Source organism: Ornithorhynchus anatinus, chromosome 10, assembly GCF_004115215.2.
Source record: "Ornithorhynchus anatinus isolate Pmale09 chromosome 10, mOrnAna1.pri.v4, whole genome shotgun sequence".
NCBI lineage: Eukaryota > Metazoa > Chordata > Mammalia > Monotremata > Ornithorhynchidae > Ornithorhynchus > Ornithorhynchus anatinus.
In genome coordinates, this window is record NC_041737.1 from 10,584,808 (window position 1) to 10,598,820 (window position 14,013).

General features: G+C 54.2%; 2 protein-coding genes across 4 annotated transcripts in view; one reads left to right on the plus strand and one right to left on the minus strand.

Annotated features, from left to right (window-relative positions):
- The first annotated feature begins 333 nt into the window (after positions 1-333).
- On the plus strand, positions 334-2,749 carry SOWAHB (sosondowah ankyrin repeat domain family member B). Its single transcript, XM_029073716.2, has one exon. It carries the CDS (start codon positions 430-432, stop codon positions 1,846-1,848), a length of 1,419 nt encoding a protein of 472 aa, XP_028929549.1. The 5' UTR covers positions 334-429; the 3' UTR covers positions 1,849-2,749.
- A 9,344-nt stretch (positions 2,750-12,093) lies between these two features.
- The window catches only part of SHROOM3 (shroom family member 3), a 122,963-nt gene continuing 121,043 nt past the window's right edge, over positions 12,094-14,013 (minus strand). For all 3 annotated transcript variants that reach the window (XM_029073885.1, XM_029073886.2, XM_029073888.2), the window contains 2 exons: positions 13,482-13,754; positions 12,094-12,788 (listed from right to left, as the gene is read on the minus strand). In XM_029073885.1, the coding sequence (XP_028929718.1) occupies positions 12,474-12,788; positions 13,482-13,754 (588 nt within the window). In that variant the 3' untranslated portion in view covers positions 12,094-12,473. The remainder of the gene's footprint in view (positions 12,789-13,481; positions 13,755-14,013) is intronic.

Here is a 14,013-nt window from a genome sequence, read left to right on the forward strand (position 1 = left end):
CAAGACCAAAGCTACGCAACTATATCGCTTCTTTATACAAGACCTGCCCTGTCCATGCGGATGATTTTAACATTCAGTCGTATTTATGGAGCAATTCCTGCGAGCAGAGCACTGTACCGAGCGCTTGAAAAGTAGGATTCAGCAAGAAATAAAGACAGATAACCTCTGGGGCCGAAAAGGGGGAGGGGAAGGGGAGGAGGGGAGGGGACCTGCTCCGGCCCTTACCTGGCGAGCGTGACGCACAGGGGCGGAGCGGTCCCGCCTCCTGGGTGGAGGCTTGGCTGGATTCATTCATTCATTCGTTGGATCGTCCTTCTCGGACAGTTTACCGTGAGCGGAGCACTGTACTGAGCGCTTGGAAAGTACGAGAGAGGCAAGGTCCCCGCCACGGAGTCCGGACGCTTTGGGACGGAGTGAGCGTCGAGGGCGATGGCGAAGGACCTGAGCCAAGAGGCCCTGCTGGACTTTCTCTGCGAGGCCGGGGGCCGAGTGACCAACGCCGCCCTCCTGGGTCATTTCAAGGGGTTCCTGCGGGACCCCGGGGCGCCCCCCCACCTCACCCACCGGCGTCGGGAGCAGTTCAAGGCCTGGGTCAACCAGCTGGCCTCCGTGCGCCCCGGTCCCAATGGCACCAAATTCGTCGTCCTGCGAAGGCGCTACCGGGGCCTGCTGGGGGAAGGGGACTTCGGGGTCGAGGGCGAGGGTCCCAGGGAGCGGGGGACGGCCGGGGGTCGCCCTGGAGGTCTCCCGCAGCCCCCCGGGGTCCGGCACCCGCCCCCATCTCTGGTGTCCCCTGGGAGCGGTGGGCCCTTTCCTCTGCCTCCAGCCGTCCCGCAGGAGCGCACGAGGGATTGGGTGGCCCGGCTTCCCACGGTCACCTCCCCGTGCCCCGACCCTTCCCTGGGTCCAGCCCCTGCCCCGTCCCTGGCCCCAGGACCTCCGCCCATTTTCAGGAGCATCCGCTGCCAGCTGGATTTGCAGGACCTGGGCGACTTCGTGGAGCAGGTGAGCACCTGCAGCGAAGAGAGCAGCAGCAGCGACCGGGAGGAGGAAGCTGGGCCGGGCCTCGCCCTCTCGCCCCCTCCCGAGGCGGGCCCCAGCCACCTTGGACCCTCTCCTCGCTCCCTCTCGCCCCAGACCCCTCTCCGGACCGTGAGGGCCAAGCCCACCCGAGCGGAGCCCCCGGCCGAACCGAAACCGGTCCCTCGGGAGGGGTCCCTGGTCCCCCTGGACGTCCGGGAGCACGAGTGGACGGTGCGACTGGCCAGCGGCGCCTGGGCCCGGGTGCTGGCCCTCCTGCGAGAGGACCCGCGGCTGGCGCTGCGCAGGGACTTCGTGACCGGCTACACGGCCCTGCACTGGGCCGCCAAGCACGGGGACAGACTTGCTCTCCGGGGCCTGGTCCACGGGGCCGGCGAGGCGGGCCTGGTCCTGGACGTGAACGCCCGCTCGGGCTGTGGCTACACACCGCTGCACCTGGCCGCCATGCACGGACGCTGGCCGGCCATGAAGCTGCTCGTGCGCCAGCTGGGCTGCCGGGTGGACCTGCGCGACGTCAGCGGCCGGAGGCCTTGGCAGTACCTGGACAGCAACAGCACGACGGGCGACATCTGGCAGCTGCTGGGCGCCCCCCGGGGGAAGCCCATCTTCCCCACCGTCCCCCTCCCGGCCGCCACCCGCAGCCCCTCGCCGTCCAGGAGGGCCCGGGCCCGGAGCCGGGACGCGGCCCGGAGCCGGGACGGGTCCCGGAGTCGGTCGCGGAAGCCCTCCCTGGCCGCCTTGTTCAAAGGCCAGCAGGGCAAGCGGAGGGCGGCCCGCCGGGAGGAGGAGGACGATGTCAGCGACTGACGGGCTGGTGCTGAGGGGAGAGAGTGGGTTCCGTGGTGGGGCGCCTGCCTCGAGGAAGATCTGAGAGCTCCAGAAGATGCGCAGAAGCTGGAAGTCTCAGTGGGGAGCTGGGGAGCTCGCCCCCGCCTAGGCCGCGGGCAAGAGGCAGGGGTTCAGCACCCTTTTGCGGCACTAGAATCGGCCACCGGTTGGGATCACCTTGTGAGGACTGCAGGGCGGTCATTTCAGAGTCCGCCCCGCTTGTCCGGGCCGGCCGGGGCCGGTTCCCAACCTCAGTCCCGGGCCGTGGTCTGACCCGCAGAGAGAGCCGTCGCCTCTCCGTGGGCACCTGAGGCCCGGTCGGGCAGGTGAGGGACCACGGCACTCCTTAACGGAGAGATACTTGGGGCATGGCTTCTCCTCTGTGGATGCGGGCCTAACACCCTGTCAGAACCCGCCTGGCCCCAGCATTAAAGGCAGACCCCCGAGTCCTTACCCACAGGTGCCCGGTTCCTTGTCCGGTTTGCAAACCCCTGGCTGGGTCACAGGTCAGAGGGGAAGGTCCCAGGACCAGGGGCCTCTGGTACATGAAGAGGGAGAAGTCCTGATTTTCCTTCCAGGGAGTGGAGAGAAATTCAGCCTGGTCCCTGCCCCCTGCTATTGTCAGAATCAACGGAGATGTGCTCCTGAGCTGCTAACTCTGCTCTCGTTGCACTACGCTTAGGGCCGGCTGGAATAATTGGAATATTATTATTGGAATCATTATTGGAATAATGGCCAATCTCCCAAACCACTCAGGGCTGGCCCAGAGTGAAAGCTTTGGGGTAATAAGCTAAAGTCATTCCTTGTGAGGGGGAAGACGATATCATTTTACATAGGAAGGTTTCCCCGTTTGACCTAATAAAACCTACTCTTGAATTCATGCCGCTTGGTCGTGGCTTGCAGTAGCCTGGGGAGCGGCGTTCGGCTGGCTCGTGTCCGGGTCAACGGTTTGGTGCACGAGACGGGGGGTGGGCTGTCCAGTGGGCTTTCCGAGGCAGCGATTGGCCGCTCGTCGGTGGCCCGCCGGCGCCGCCTCTCCCGGGAGCGTCCCAAACCAGCTAAGTGGGTTCTCCTGCATGCTTGTTTCTGCTCCCGGGTATGATCTGCATAGGCTTGCAGGGTAAAGGTGGCCCCTTCTCTGCTTTGTAACCTTCCTCGTTTCTCCGGTGACCTGGGGTTGGGTGCCTCCAGGTGGTAGAGTCGGTGGTCTCGCCCGTCCCCTCTTCTCCTCCCTCCCTCTATGGCAGCGGAAGATCTCTGTCTGGGGTCTAGGGGAGGGTGGCTGATCGAGTTGCTCACCATCGATCGCAGGCGAGGGGTTCGTGGACCTCCCCACCCCCGGCCAAACAAAAGCGATTCATACCTGCTGGACACTTGCCCAGGCTTCTGACTTAACCTGCATGTTGCCGCAGCCATGTGGACAGCTAGAGACTCCTTTGAAATGTGTCTCAGCCAAGAAGCAGCAAAAATATGAAGGTACTCTCTGTACCTCGAACCCATCTAGCTCACTGCCGACCCCTCGCCCATGTCCTCCGTCTGGTCTGCAGCTCCCTCCCCCTTCGTATCTGACAAAGCACCATGCTTTACCTTCAAAGCCTTATTTAAAATCACATCTCCACGAGACCTTTACTGATTAAGTCCTTATTTCGTCCTCTACTCCCTTTCCCTTCTGTGCCGCCTCTGCACTTGGATCTTTAACCTTTAAGAACTTGATAGTTGCCACACAACACTTATAATAATTTTGTTATTTGTTGAGCACTTACTATGTGCCAGGGACTGTACTAAGCGCTGGGGTGGATATATGCAAATCTGGTCAAACATAGTCCCTGTCCAACGCGGGACTTACGGTTTCAATCCCCATTATACTGATGAGGTAACTGAGGTCCAGAGAAGTGAATTGACTTGCCCAAAGCCACACAACAGACAAGTGGGGGAGCCGGGATTAGAACCCTTACTTATGCACATATCTATATTTTATTTTACTGCCTCCCCCTCTAAACTGTAAGCAGGGAAAGAGTCTACCGTCTACCAACGGTGTTGTATCGTGCTCTCCCGAGTGCTTATTATAGTGCTCCGCACATAGTAAGCACTGAATAAACACCATGGATTGACTGAGCCATGCAAAAGGGCCAGAAACTTCATTTATTGAGAAGCAGAGAGGCCCAGTTGAAAGAGCACGAAGCTGGGAGTCAGGAGAACCCTTGCCTGATATCCAGCGCTTAGAACAGTGCTTGGCACATACTATTATTATTATGTGATCCTGGGCAAGTCACTTCACTTCCCCATCCCTCAGTTTCCTCATATGTAAAATGGGGATTCAGTATCCGTTCTCCTGTGGCTCAGTGGAGAGCCTGGGCTTTGGAGTCAGAGGTCATGGGTTTGACTCCCAGCTCTGCCACTTGTCAGCTGTGTGACTGTGGGCGAGTCACTTAACTTCTCTGTGCCTCAGTTACCTCATCTGTCAAATGGGGATTAACTGTGAGCCTCACGTGGGAGAAGTTGATTACCCTGTATCTATCCCAGCACTTAGAACAGTGCTCTGCACATAGTAAGCGCTTAACAAATACCAACATTATTATTATTATTATTCCCTTTGACTGTGAGCCTAGTGTAGGGCAGGGACTGTTTCTGATCTGATTATACTGTGTTTAGCAGGTGCTCAGTGTGGTCCTTGACACATAGTATGCACTTAAAAACCACAATTTTTATTATTAGAGTTCATCCATCCCCAAAGTGCATCAATATATTGTGGTTAAAAAGTGTAGCAAGTATGGATGAACCGAGTTTGTTCTTAGGAAAGAAATTCCCATTTAGGCTCCTCTCAATTCAGCACATAGCATTCTCTGTAACGATCCTTAGCCTTTTCTGATTTCTGCACTCCAAGCAGAGAAGTGGCATGGCCTAGTGGCACGGGCCTGAAAGTCAGAGGACCTGGGTTCTAATTCCGGCTCCACCCTTTGTCTGTTGTGTGACCTTGGGCATGTTACTTACTGCTCCATGCCTCAGTTACCTCATCTGTAAAATGGGGATTAAAACTGTGAACCCCATGTGGGGCAAGGACTGTGTCCATCCTGTGCTTAGCACAGAGTAAGTGCTTAACAGATACCATTAAAAGAACTTTAGGGAGAGAGTTCTGCTTAGGAGTGACAAACCTCTTTTGAACTGCTGGTTTCTGGGGAAGGCCTTTCCCACCATCCCCCCTTCCTTGACTTCCCTGAGGCTCTGTCACCTACCAAAATAGTCCTATCCTGGCTATCACCCCCACATTCTTGCCTGAGATTTGCTTCAATGCCCCAGGTATCACTGATAACATTCAAAGCAGCAAATGTCAACATGAGAAGATGGTAAGAAGCAGCGTGGCCTAGTGGCAACAACACAGGCTTGGGAGACAGAGGACATGAGTAGGATATGAGTTCTGATCCCCGTTCCACCACTTGTCTGCTTGGGCAAGTCACTTAACATCTTTGTGTCTGTTACCTCATCTGAGAAATGGGGATTAAGACCGTGAGTCCCGTGTGGGACAGGGACTGTGTCCAATCTACCTTGTCTCTACCCCAGCATTTAGAACAGTGCTTGGCTCATAGTAAGCGCTGTCCAAAACCCATTATTATTATTATTATTATTGTTATGAGAAGCAGGATGGCTTAGTGGATAGAGCACGCACCTGGAAATAAGAAGGAACCGGGTTCTAATCCCTGTTCTGCGACTTGTCTCACGTGACCTTGGAAAGTCACTTCACTTCTCTGTGCCTTAGTTACCTTATCTGTAAAATGGGGATTAAGACTGTGTCTGCATGGCTGACAGGTGGAATGGGGATTAGACCCTAGGTCTTTCTGAGTCCCAGTACCGTCCTCTGTTCACCAGGCCATGCTGCCCTTTGTCATGAGGCTGCTTCTAATGATGTCCTGCAGGCAGAAAATGCAGCCCCCGCCCCAACCCCTTGGGGTATTCTTGTTGACCACGGGCCTGGCTTAGTCAGGGGCCCCACCTCTACTTTCCCCAGTTTTCCCTCCTGACCAGCCGGAGGGCAAAGCCCCTGGACCCTGTAGCCTTTTCCCGGCTCCTAGCCAGATTCTGGAAGACGGGGCTTTTTGTTGGGAGCCCACCAGCCTCATGGCGGCTAAAGCCGCCACAGAGTTGGAGCTGAAATGGGGGCGGAGACAGAGGGTTTCCCAGCCCTGGGTCAGCGAGGCTTAGTGGGAGAGAGCACGGGCTTGGGAGTCAGAGGACGTGGGTTCTAATCCCGGCTCCGTCACCTGCTGTGTGACTTTGGGCAAGCCACTCAAACTTCTCTGTGCCTCAGTTACCTCATCTCTAAAATGGAGATTAAGACTGTGAGCCCCTCGGGGGACAACCTGTTAACCTTGTATTTATCCCAGTGCTTAGATCAGTGCTTGGCGCGTGGTCAGAGCTTAACAAATACCATTATTATTAATCCAGGCTACTCTTGGGCATGGACAGCTTTAAGAATGAAATGGGGTGTGGGGAGGGCGGTTCCCCATAAACCTGGTTTACGACGGTGATGCCTGATGGGTCACTGGATGATTGTTCCCAAGCTAGGAGGCAGAGAAGGAGGCCTGGGAGCAGCGAGAAAGAACAAAATTCCCTACAGGAGTGTGATAAAGGTGCCAGGGTTAGTGCCCTGGGAAACGCTGCCAATATGACATTTCCCAGCCCTTCTTCTGCCTCAGAGAAGTACGAGAGGGTCAGAAATGCTGGGCCAGGACTGAGCCCCAGTGTTGGGGTTTAGGGGGTAAAAGGAGTGAAGGCTGAGTAGGTCAGCAAAGGAACCGCTGAGGCCTAAACCCAGAGGAAGTGCTTGGATCTTGCCTTGACCTCTAAAACACAGGCCTGGGTGTCAGAGGACATGGCTTCCAATCCAGCTCCATAACTTGTCTGCTTTGTGGCCTTGGGCACACCACTTTACTTCTCCGTACCTCAGTACTCTCATCTGCAAAATGGAGATAGAGACCGTGAGCCCCCTGTGGGACAGGGGACTGTGTCCACCCTGATTATCTTGTATCTACCCCAGTGCTTAGTTCAGGGCCTGGCACATAGTAAGCGCATAACATACCATTAAAACAAACAAAATAAACCTCTGTGGATGTGGGAGGTAGCCAGAGCTCATTCATTCAATCATATTTATTGAGCGCTTACTGTGTGCGGAACCCTGTACTAAGTGCTGGAGAAGTACAATTCAGCAACAAATAGAGACAATCCCTGCGCACAACACCTGTCCCAGCATTGCTGACGGACTCATGAGCCTGGTGTCGTGGATGGGGGAGGGTGGGGAAGCAGCTGGGCCAACAGATCTGTACTCTGGCCCAGGCCCCCGCCCCGGCGAGGTCCATCTGCTGTCCACTCCCTCACTGAGCCCTGGGACCAACTGATCCATGGGGCAGAGTCCACCCGGGAGGGATTGCTAAAGGTCAGCAGGGCGTGTGCTTGGGAGAGGTGATGAAGTCATTGATTTAATTTACGTTTTTCATTAACTGACCTCCAGCCAGAGCGTATGGCCGGGGTGGGGCTGGAGGACCCCTGGGCCTCTCCTCAAAATCACCAGATTGGGTGTTTCCATCCCCCTCAGCCGGAGCTCACAGGACCTACTGACTCATCACTACTCTGCCAACCAGGCAAATGAACTCCTGTGAAAGAGAGACAGACCCAAGCTCGGAGAAGGAGAATGTTTCTTTTTGTTTCACTTCCTCTAGACTGTAAATTCCCTGAGGGCAGGTAACATGTCTACCAATTCTGTTATATTGTACTTTCCCAAGTGCTTAGTACAGTGCCCTGCACACAGTAAGTGCTCAATAAAAACGACTGATTCACTAGGTCATTCCCGTGTGAGACAGTTTCCCTGGTGGTGACTCAACTCCTCCCACCCTCTTTGGAGAAGGTAAACCTCTCAGCAGTACCTCAGGGACCCAAAGCAACGAGAAAGTGATTAATTGTAGTATCTATTTGGCACTTTCTTTGTGCCAAGCCCTGCGCTAAGCACTAGGGTAGATATAACACAATCAGGTTGCTCACAATCTATGGGGGAGGGAGAACAGGCCCATTTTTACAGATGAGAGAACGGAAGTACAGAGAAGTGTCTCACACAGCCAAGCTGTGGGCTGACATTTGGACTCCCCACCTTGTAGGCTGTAAGCTAGTTGTGGGCAGAGAACCTGTCTGCTAATTCTGATGTATTGTAGGCTCCCAAGTACTTAGTACAGTCTGGTACTCAAAAAATATGATCGATTGAATCCGGATCAATCAATGGTATTTATTTTTCACTTACTGTATGCAGAGCACTGTTCTAAGTGTTTAAGAGAGTACAGTAAAACAGATTTAGCAGACAGGTTCCCTGCCCATAATGAATTTACAGTCTTGAGGACTCCTCGTCCTGCGAGTTTCCTACTAGGCCACTCGGCTTTCATGCTAAACTCCCTCTTGAGTGCAGGACTGTTTTTGTCCTTGACTAGTTGGACTCTGGTTCTGTTTGTGAGTCACTTCCACAGTGGCTTTAGCTCTGCCCCGTGGTTTCCCAACCACAGTCCAAGCAAGCTTATCCAGCTCAATTTTTTTTTTAATGGTATTTGTTAAGCACTTACTATGTGCGTGTGCCTCAGTTACCTCATCTGTAAAGTGGGGATTAAGATTGTGAACCCCATGTGGAACAGGGACTGTATCCAACCTGATTTCCTTGTATCTCTTCCAGTGTTTAGAACAGTGGACATAGCACATAGAAAGCACTTAAAACCCACAATTATTATTATTATTATACACAGGCACAGTCCATGTACCACGGGGCCCACAGTCTTAATTCCCATTTTGCTGTTGAGGTAATAATAATAATTATGGTATTTGTTAAGCGCGTACTATGTGCTAAACACTATTCTGAAAGCTGGGGTGATCAGGTTGTCCCACATGGGACTCACAGTCTTAACCCCTATTTTACAGATGAGGTAACTGAGGCACAGAGAAGTGAAGTGGCTTGCCCAAAGTCACATAGCAGACAAGTGGCAGATCTGGGATTAGAACCCATGTCCTTTGACTCCCAAGCCCATGCTTTTTCCACTAAGCCACGCTGCTACTCTAAAATAATGGTATTTGCTAAGCGCTTGCTATGTGTCCTGCACTGTACTAAGCACTAGAGTGGATACAAGCAAGTTAGGTTGGGCACAGTCCCTGTCTCAAACTGGACTCAAAGTCTTAATCCCCATTTTACAGATGAGGTAACTGAGGCACAAAGAAGTGACTTGCCCAGGGTCACTGAGCAGACAAGTGGCAGACACAGAATTAGAACCCAGCTCCTTCCGGCTCCTAGGCATTGAAATTGTGAACCTCTCATGGGACAGGGACTGTATCCAACCTAATTTGCTTGAATCCACGCCAGTGCTTAGTACAGTGCTGACACATAGTAAGCACTTAACAAATACCACAATTATTATTATCGATCTATCCACTAGACCACACTGCCTCTCTGCTCCTGTTCTCTGGTTTCCGTTATTTGGTCCGTCCCCTAGGTCTGGCTTTGTCAGAGCCCAGTGTTGGTGTGGGGACGCTGCCACCGTGCTGCGTTAGTGAGGACCTGATTCTCCCAACTGAGCCAACAGATGGGCAGCTGTGAGCCCTGACTCCTCCCCAGGTGCCCAGCTGGAGTGTTTACCCGCCTGGGTGTGACCTGGCAAACAGGCAGGACCGGCCGGCGGGCCCAGCGGAGGTGATCCCGGAGGCTGGGCGGTGCTGGGAAGCAAGGCGTGCAGAGGGAATAGCGTCACGTCATGCCGTGTACCGGCCCTCGAGAGTCCGCAGAGCGCCTTCCCTGCTAGGAGGGAAGGAGACCGGGGCACCGGCTGTCGCTGCTGCGTCCGTTACCGGTCTCACCTGACCTACCGCCATCCCGGCTCTGCCACATGTCTGCTGCGTGACCTTGGGCGAGTCATTTCACTTTGCTGGGCCTCAGTTACCTCATCTGTAAAATGGGGATGAAGAACGTGAGCCCCCTTTGGGACAGGAACTCTGTCCAACCTGATTAATTTGTATTTGCTTAGAACGGTGCCTGGAACACTGTGAGCGCTTAACAAGTACCATTATTATTATTATCGCCTCCCACTCCCAGAATCAATCCCTCCCCTCCCTGCACCACTTTTGGCCAGCCGGTGGTGGTGGGGAAGCCCCCGGTGTCAGTGGATCCTGGTGACCCGTGGGTTACCCTGCAGATGGGGGGCTTTTTAAGGTCCGGGGGGGCAGACTGACTGCAAACACCTCCCTCTTGACTCCCCTGCAGCTCTGGATGGAAGGTTGGGGATTTCAGAGAGGACAGTTGGTGTATTCCTGGTGAGGGAGCCCGGTAAACTGAGTCTGAGGGTGGCAGGGATTCTGGGCTCAGTGGATACCACTCCTCTCCTGAGCACAGCTGGAATTATAATAATAATTGTGGTATTTTTTAAGTGCTCACTAAGTGCAGGGCACTGTACTAAGCTCTGGGGTAGATGCAAGGTAATTGGGTTGGATACTGTTCTTGTCCCATATAGGGCTCACAGTCTTAATCCCCATTTTCCAGATGAGGGAACTGAGACACAGAGAAACGATGGGCCCAAGGTCACACAGCAGACAAGTGCCAGAGCGCGTCCATCTTCCGATTCCCTACCTTCCCTGCCCCCAGGTCCCAGCTCCAAGGTCCCCATCCCACTCGGTGGTATTTATTGAGCAAAGCCACAGTACAAGAAACTTACCGAAACGCTGGCTGGCATCCCTGCCTCCAGCCTCTCCACTCTGCAGTCCGCTCTACTTCACTCTGCTGCCCGCATCATTTTTCTAAAATCTCATTTTGCACACCTTCCCACTCCTCAAAAACCTCCCATGCCTGCCCATGCATCTCCACATCAAATAGAGACTCCTCACCATTGACTTTAAGGCCCTCAAATGGCTTTTCCTGCTTCCTTGTTCCTCGCCCCCACAACCCAGCATGCATACTTCACTCCTAATGCCACTGGACCTCCTTCTCATCTCTCTCACCATCGAGCCCTTATTCACATCCTCCCTCCTGCCTGGAACTTCCTCCTCCCTTAGAGTCCAGCAGATCACTGCTCTCCCCCATCTTCAAGGCTCTTTTGAAATTATATCTCCTCCACGAGGCCTTCCATGATTAATATTTTATCTCTCCACCCTATTTTTCCCCCTACTGCCATCTCACATTTCTGTATTGTTTATTTTTGTGATGGTATTTGTTTAGTGCTTACTATTTGTCAAGCACTAGGATAGATATAAGGTAATCAGGTTGGACACAGTCTCTTTAGAGAACAGGTGGTAGATACAAGGTAATCAGATTGGACACAGTCCCTCTAGAGAACAGGTGTTGAATCCCCATTTTACAGTAGAGGAAACTGAGGCACAGAGAAGTTAAGTGACTTGCTTAAGGTCACATAGATAACTGGCAGAGTCAGGATTAGAACCCAGGTCCTCTGACTTCCAGGCTTGTGCTCTATTAGGTCACATTGCTTCACTAAGCACATGAATATCAATGAATCTCCTAAACAGATGGGTACTCACACCCTCCCCTTTCCCCTTGCACATAAGTACCTATACTTTATCTTAATCTCGGTCTCTCTGGCTCCTAGAGGGCAGAAAGCATGTCAACTAACTCTAATATCCTCTACTAAGCACTTAGTACAGTGCTCTGCCCACTGTAAGAGCTCAATTAATATTTTTGATCTATCGATGGTGGTGTTCCTTAGCCACGGACCAACACGGACAGATGAAGATTGACACAGAGACCCAGACGGTCGCAGGGAGAACTTGCTTGGTACTAGATTTAAGAGGGAAGAATAAAGGCCTCGGGCTGAGGACCGCCACCGTGGGCCTTCCTCTTTCACTGAGGACAGCAGCATGGGGAGAAGCAGCATGCCCTAGTGGATAGAGCACGGGCCTGAGAGTCAGAAGGACCTGGGTTCTAATCCGACTCCATTTGTCTTCTGTGAGACCTTGGTCAAATCACTTCACTTCTCTGGGTCTCAGTTCCCTCATCTGGAAAATGTGGCTTTGCTCAATGTGAGCCCCATGTGGGGCAGGGACTGATTCCAACCTCATATCTACCCCAGGGCTTAGAACAGTGCTTGATACACAGTAAGCTCTTAATACCACCATCATCGTCATCTTCATCACGCATTGCAGCAGTGCTAACAGCGAGCTAGCCGACAGAGACACACTGACCGCCTTAAAAAATTTTTAAAAATATAAATAGCAACAAGATTCAAGGGTTTTATTCATTTTGGGGTGTTTTCAGGTTTCATCTTGCAAATCCTCCTTCACCGCTAAGCGCTGGCACCCTGCTGGGTCAGGGGGCATGGCGGGCACCGGGGCAGCTGTGGAGGTGGCACTGGCCCAGAATCGACCAACCACTCGACAGACCCCCCCAGCGCTCCCCGCCCTCAACAAGATCCACCCTGCAACGGTGTCCACTCTAGGCAAAGGACTCAGGGGAGGTCTCCCTGGGTGGGGTCTGCTCTCTCTTTCAGAAAGACTGACCCTCCGTCCGAGACACACGGAGCCTGGAACGGGCTTGGATGAAGTCGAGGCCCAGGCTGGGGGGAGGAGGGGGTCCCTCGGACGGGAGGTCACTGCGGGGGGCTCCCGTGAACAGCTGGTAGCCCCGTGTCTGGCAAGGTGGCCCGGACTGCTGGGGGCAGGCTGTCCAGCAGACACTTGAGCTGCTCCTGCCCCAGCTGGATCCGGTCATCCAGGGCACGCTGCTCAATGAGCAGGGCCGACTTCATCAACACGAAGTGGCGGTAGTCGCTCAGTTGCTCATCTGTGAGGTGATGGGCCACTATGTCCAGGACGATGCCCGCTCGCCGGTCCAGGTTCTCCTTCAGCTCGCAGGCGTCCTGGTGCTGGCCTGCCAGCAGCCTCCTCTTCTCCTTCAGAGCATTCTGCGAGGCAGAACCGCAGGTCAGGGGATAGGCTGGGTCTGGGCAGTGCCAGCTTGGAACTCTGGCCCTTTTCCTCGCCCCTGCCCCTACCCCCACCCTGACCCCAGCCCCGGCTCAGGACCCAGGCCCAACCCCCGCCTCCGATGCCGGGCCTCAGGGCTCCAGGAGGTGATGGAGTCTTAGTCTCCCTAAACATTTGGCCTCCTTGCCCACTGCCTGGAGGCAGCTAAGGCAGATTCACCCATCTGCCCCCTAACCCTGCAGACACTATCCGGGAGAACAGGATCACATCGGCCAGTGGTTGTTTGGCAAAAATGATAAATCCGCAATGGTGGGCGGCCCCGCATTCACACACACCCATAGCTCCGGGTCTCCAACCCAAACCGCCCTTTGGCCCCCCTCTCTGCCCTTGCTGGTTCTGCCAATTTCTGAAGGAAATGTGCAGATGTATGTACCCCAGTGCTTAGTGCTTGTCACATAGTAAGTGCTTAACAAGTAATATAATTATTAAGCGCTTACTATATGCCAAGCAGTGTTCTAAGCACTAAGTCAGACCCCAGGTGAAGCAGGGAGCTAAGACATTGAGACTTGGACTTTGCCCTCATCCCCAACCCCATCCCGTTCTGGGAGAAGGAGGCCTGGACCCCGGAGGCCCCTCTTGGCACCTGGGAGGGAGCCGTGAGCCACACCTACCCGCTCTTCGCTGCTGGCGTCGGGGCCCAGCCCGCTCAGGGCATTCTCCACCCTGGCCAGCCGCCCCGACAGGGAGAGGAGCAGGCTGACCACCTTGTCCAGGTCCCCGACGAACATCCTGTACTTGTCCATCTCGTTGGGCTTGCAGAGCCCATCGACCCAGGCCTCCACCTCCTCTCCCAGCGTGCCGTTGAGCCTGAGGTCCGCCAGCAGACTCTCCTTCTCCTCCTTCAGCCTCTCCAGCTTGAGGGTCAGGCTCCTGATAAGCTCCACCTGGGCAGCGGGAAAGACAAGGGCCACAGTTAAGGTCAGGGAGGGCAGGGCCTAGTGGAAAAGACATGGGGTCTGGGAGGCAGGAGACCTGGGTTCTAATTCTGGCTTCTATTTGTTGTGGAACCTTAGGTAAGGCACTTCACTTCTCTGCGCCTCTGTTCCCTCCTCTACAAAATGGGGATTCAATACCAGTTTTCCTTTTTACTTAGACTGTGAGCTCCAGGTGGGATCTGATTATCTTAAATCTAACCCAGTGCTT

What these genes read in the sequence shown, in the direction of transcription:
- SOWAHB (XM_029073716.2), top strand. Translation starts at nt 430, where the DNA reads ATGGCGAAGGACCTGAGCCAAGAGGCCCTGCTGGACTTTCTCTGCGAG.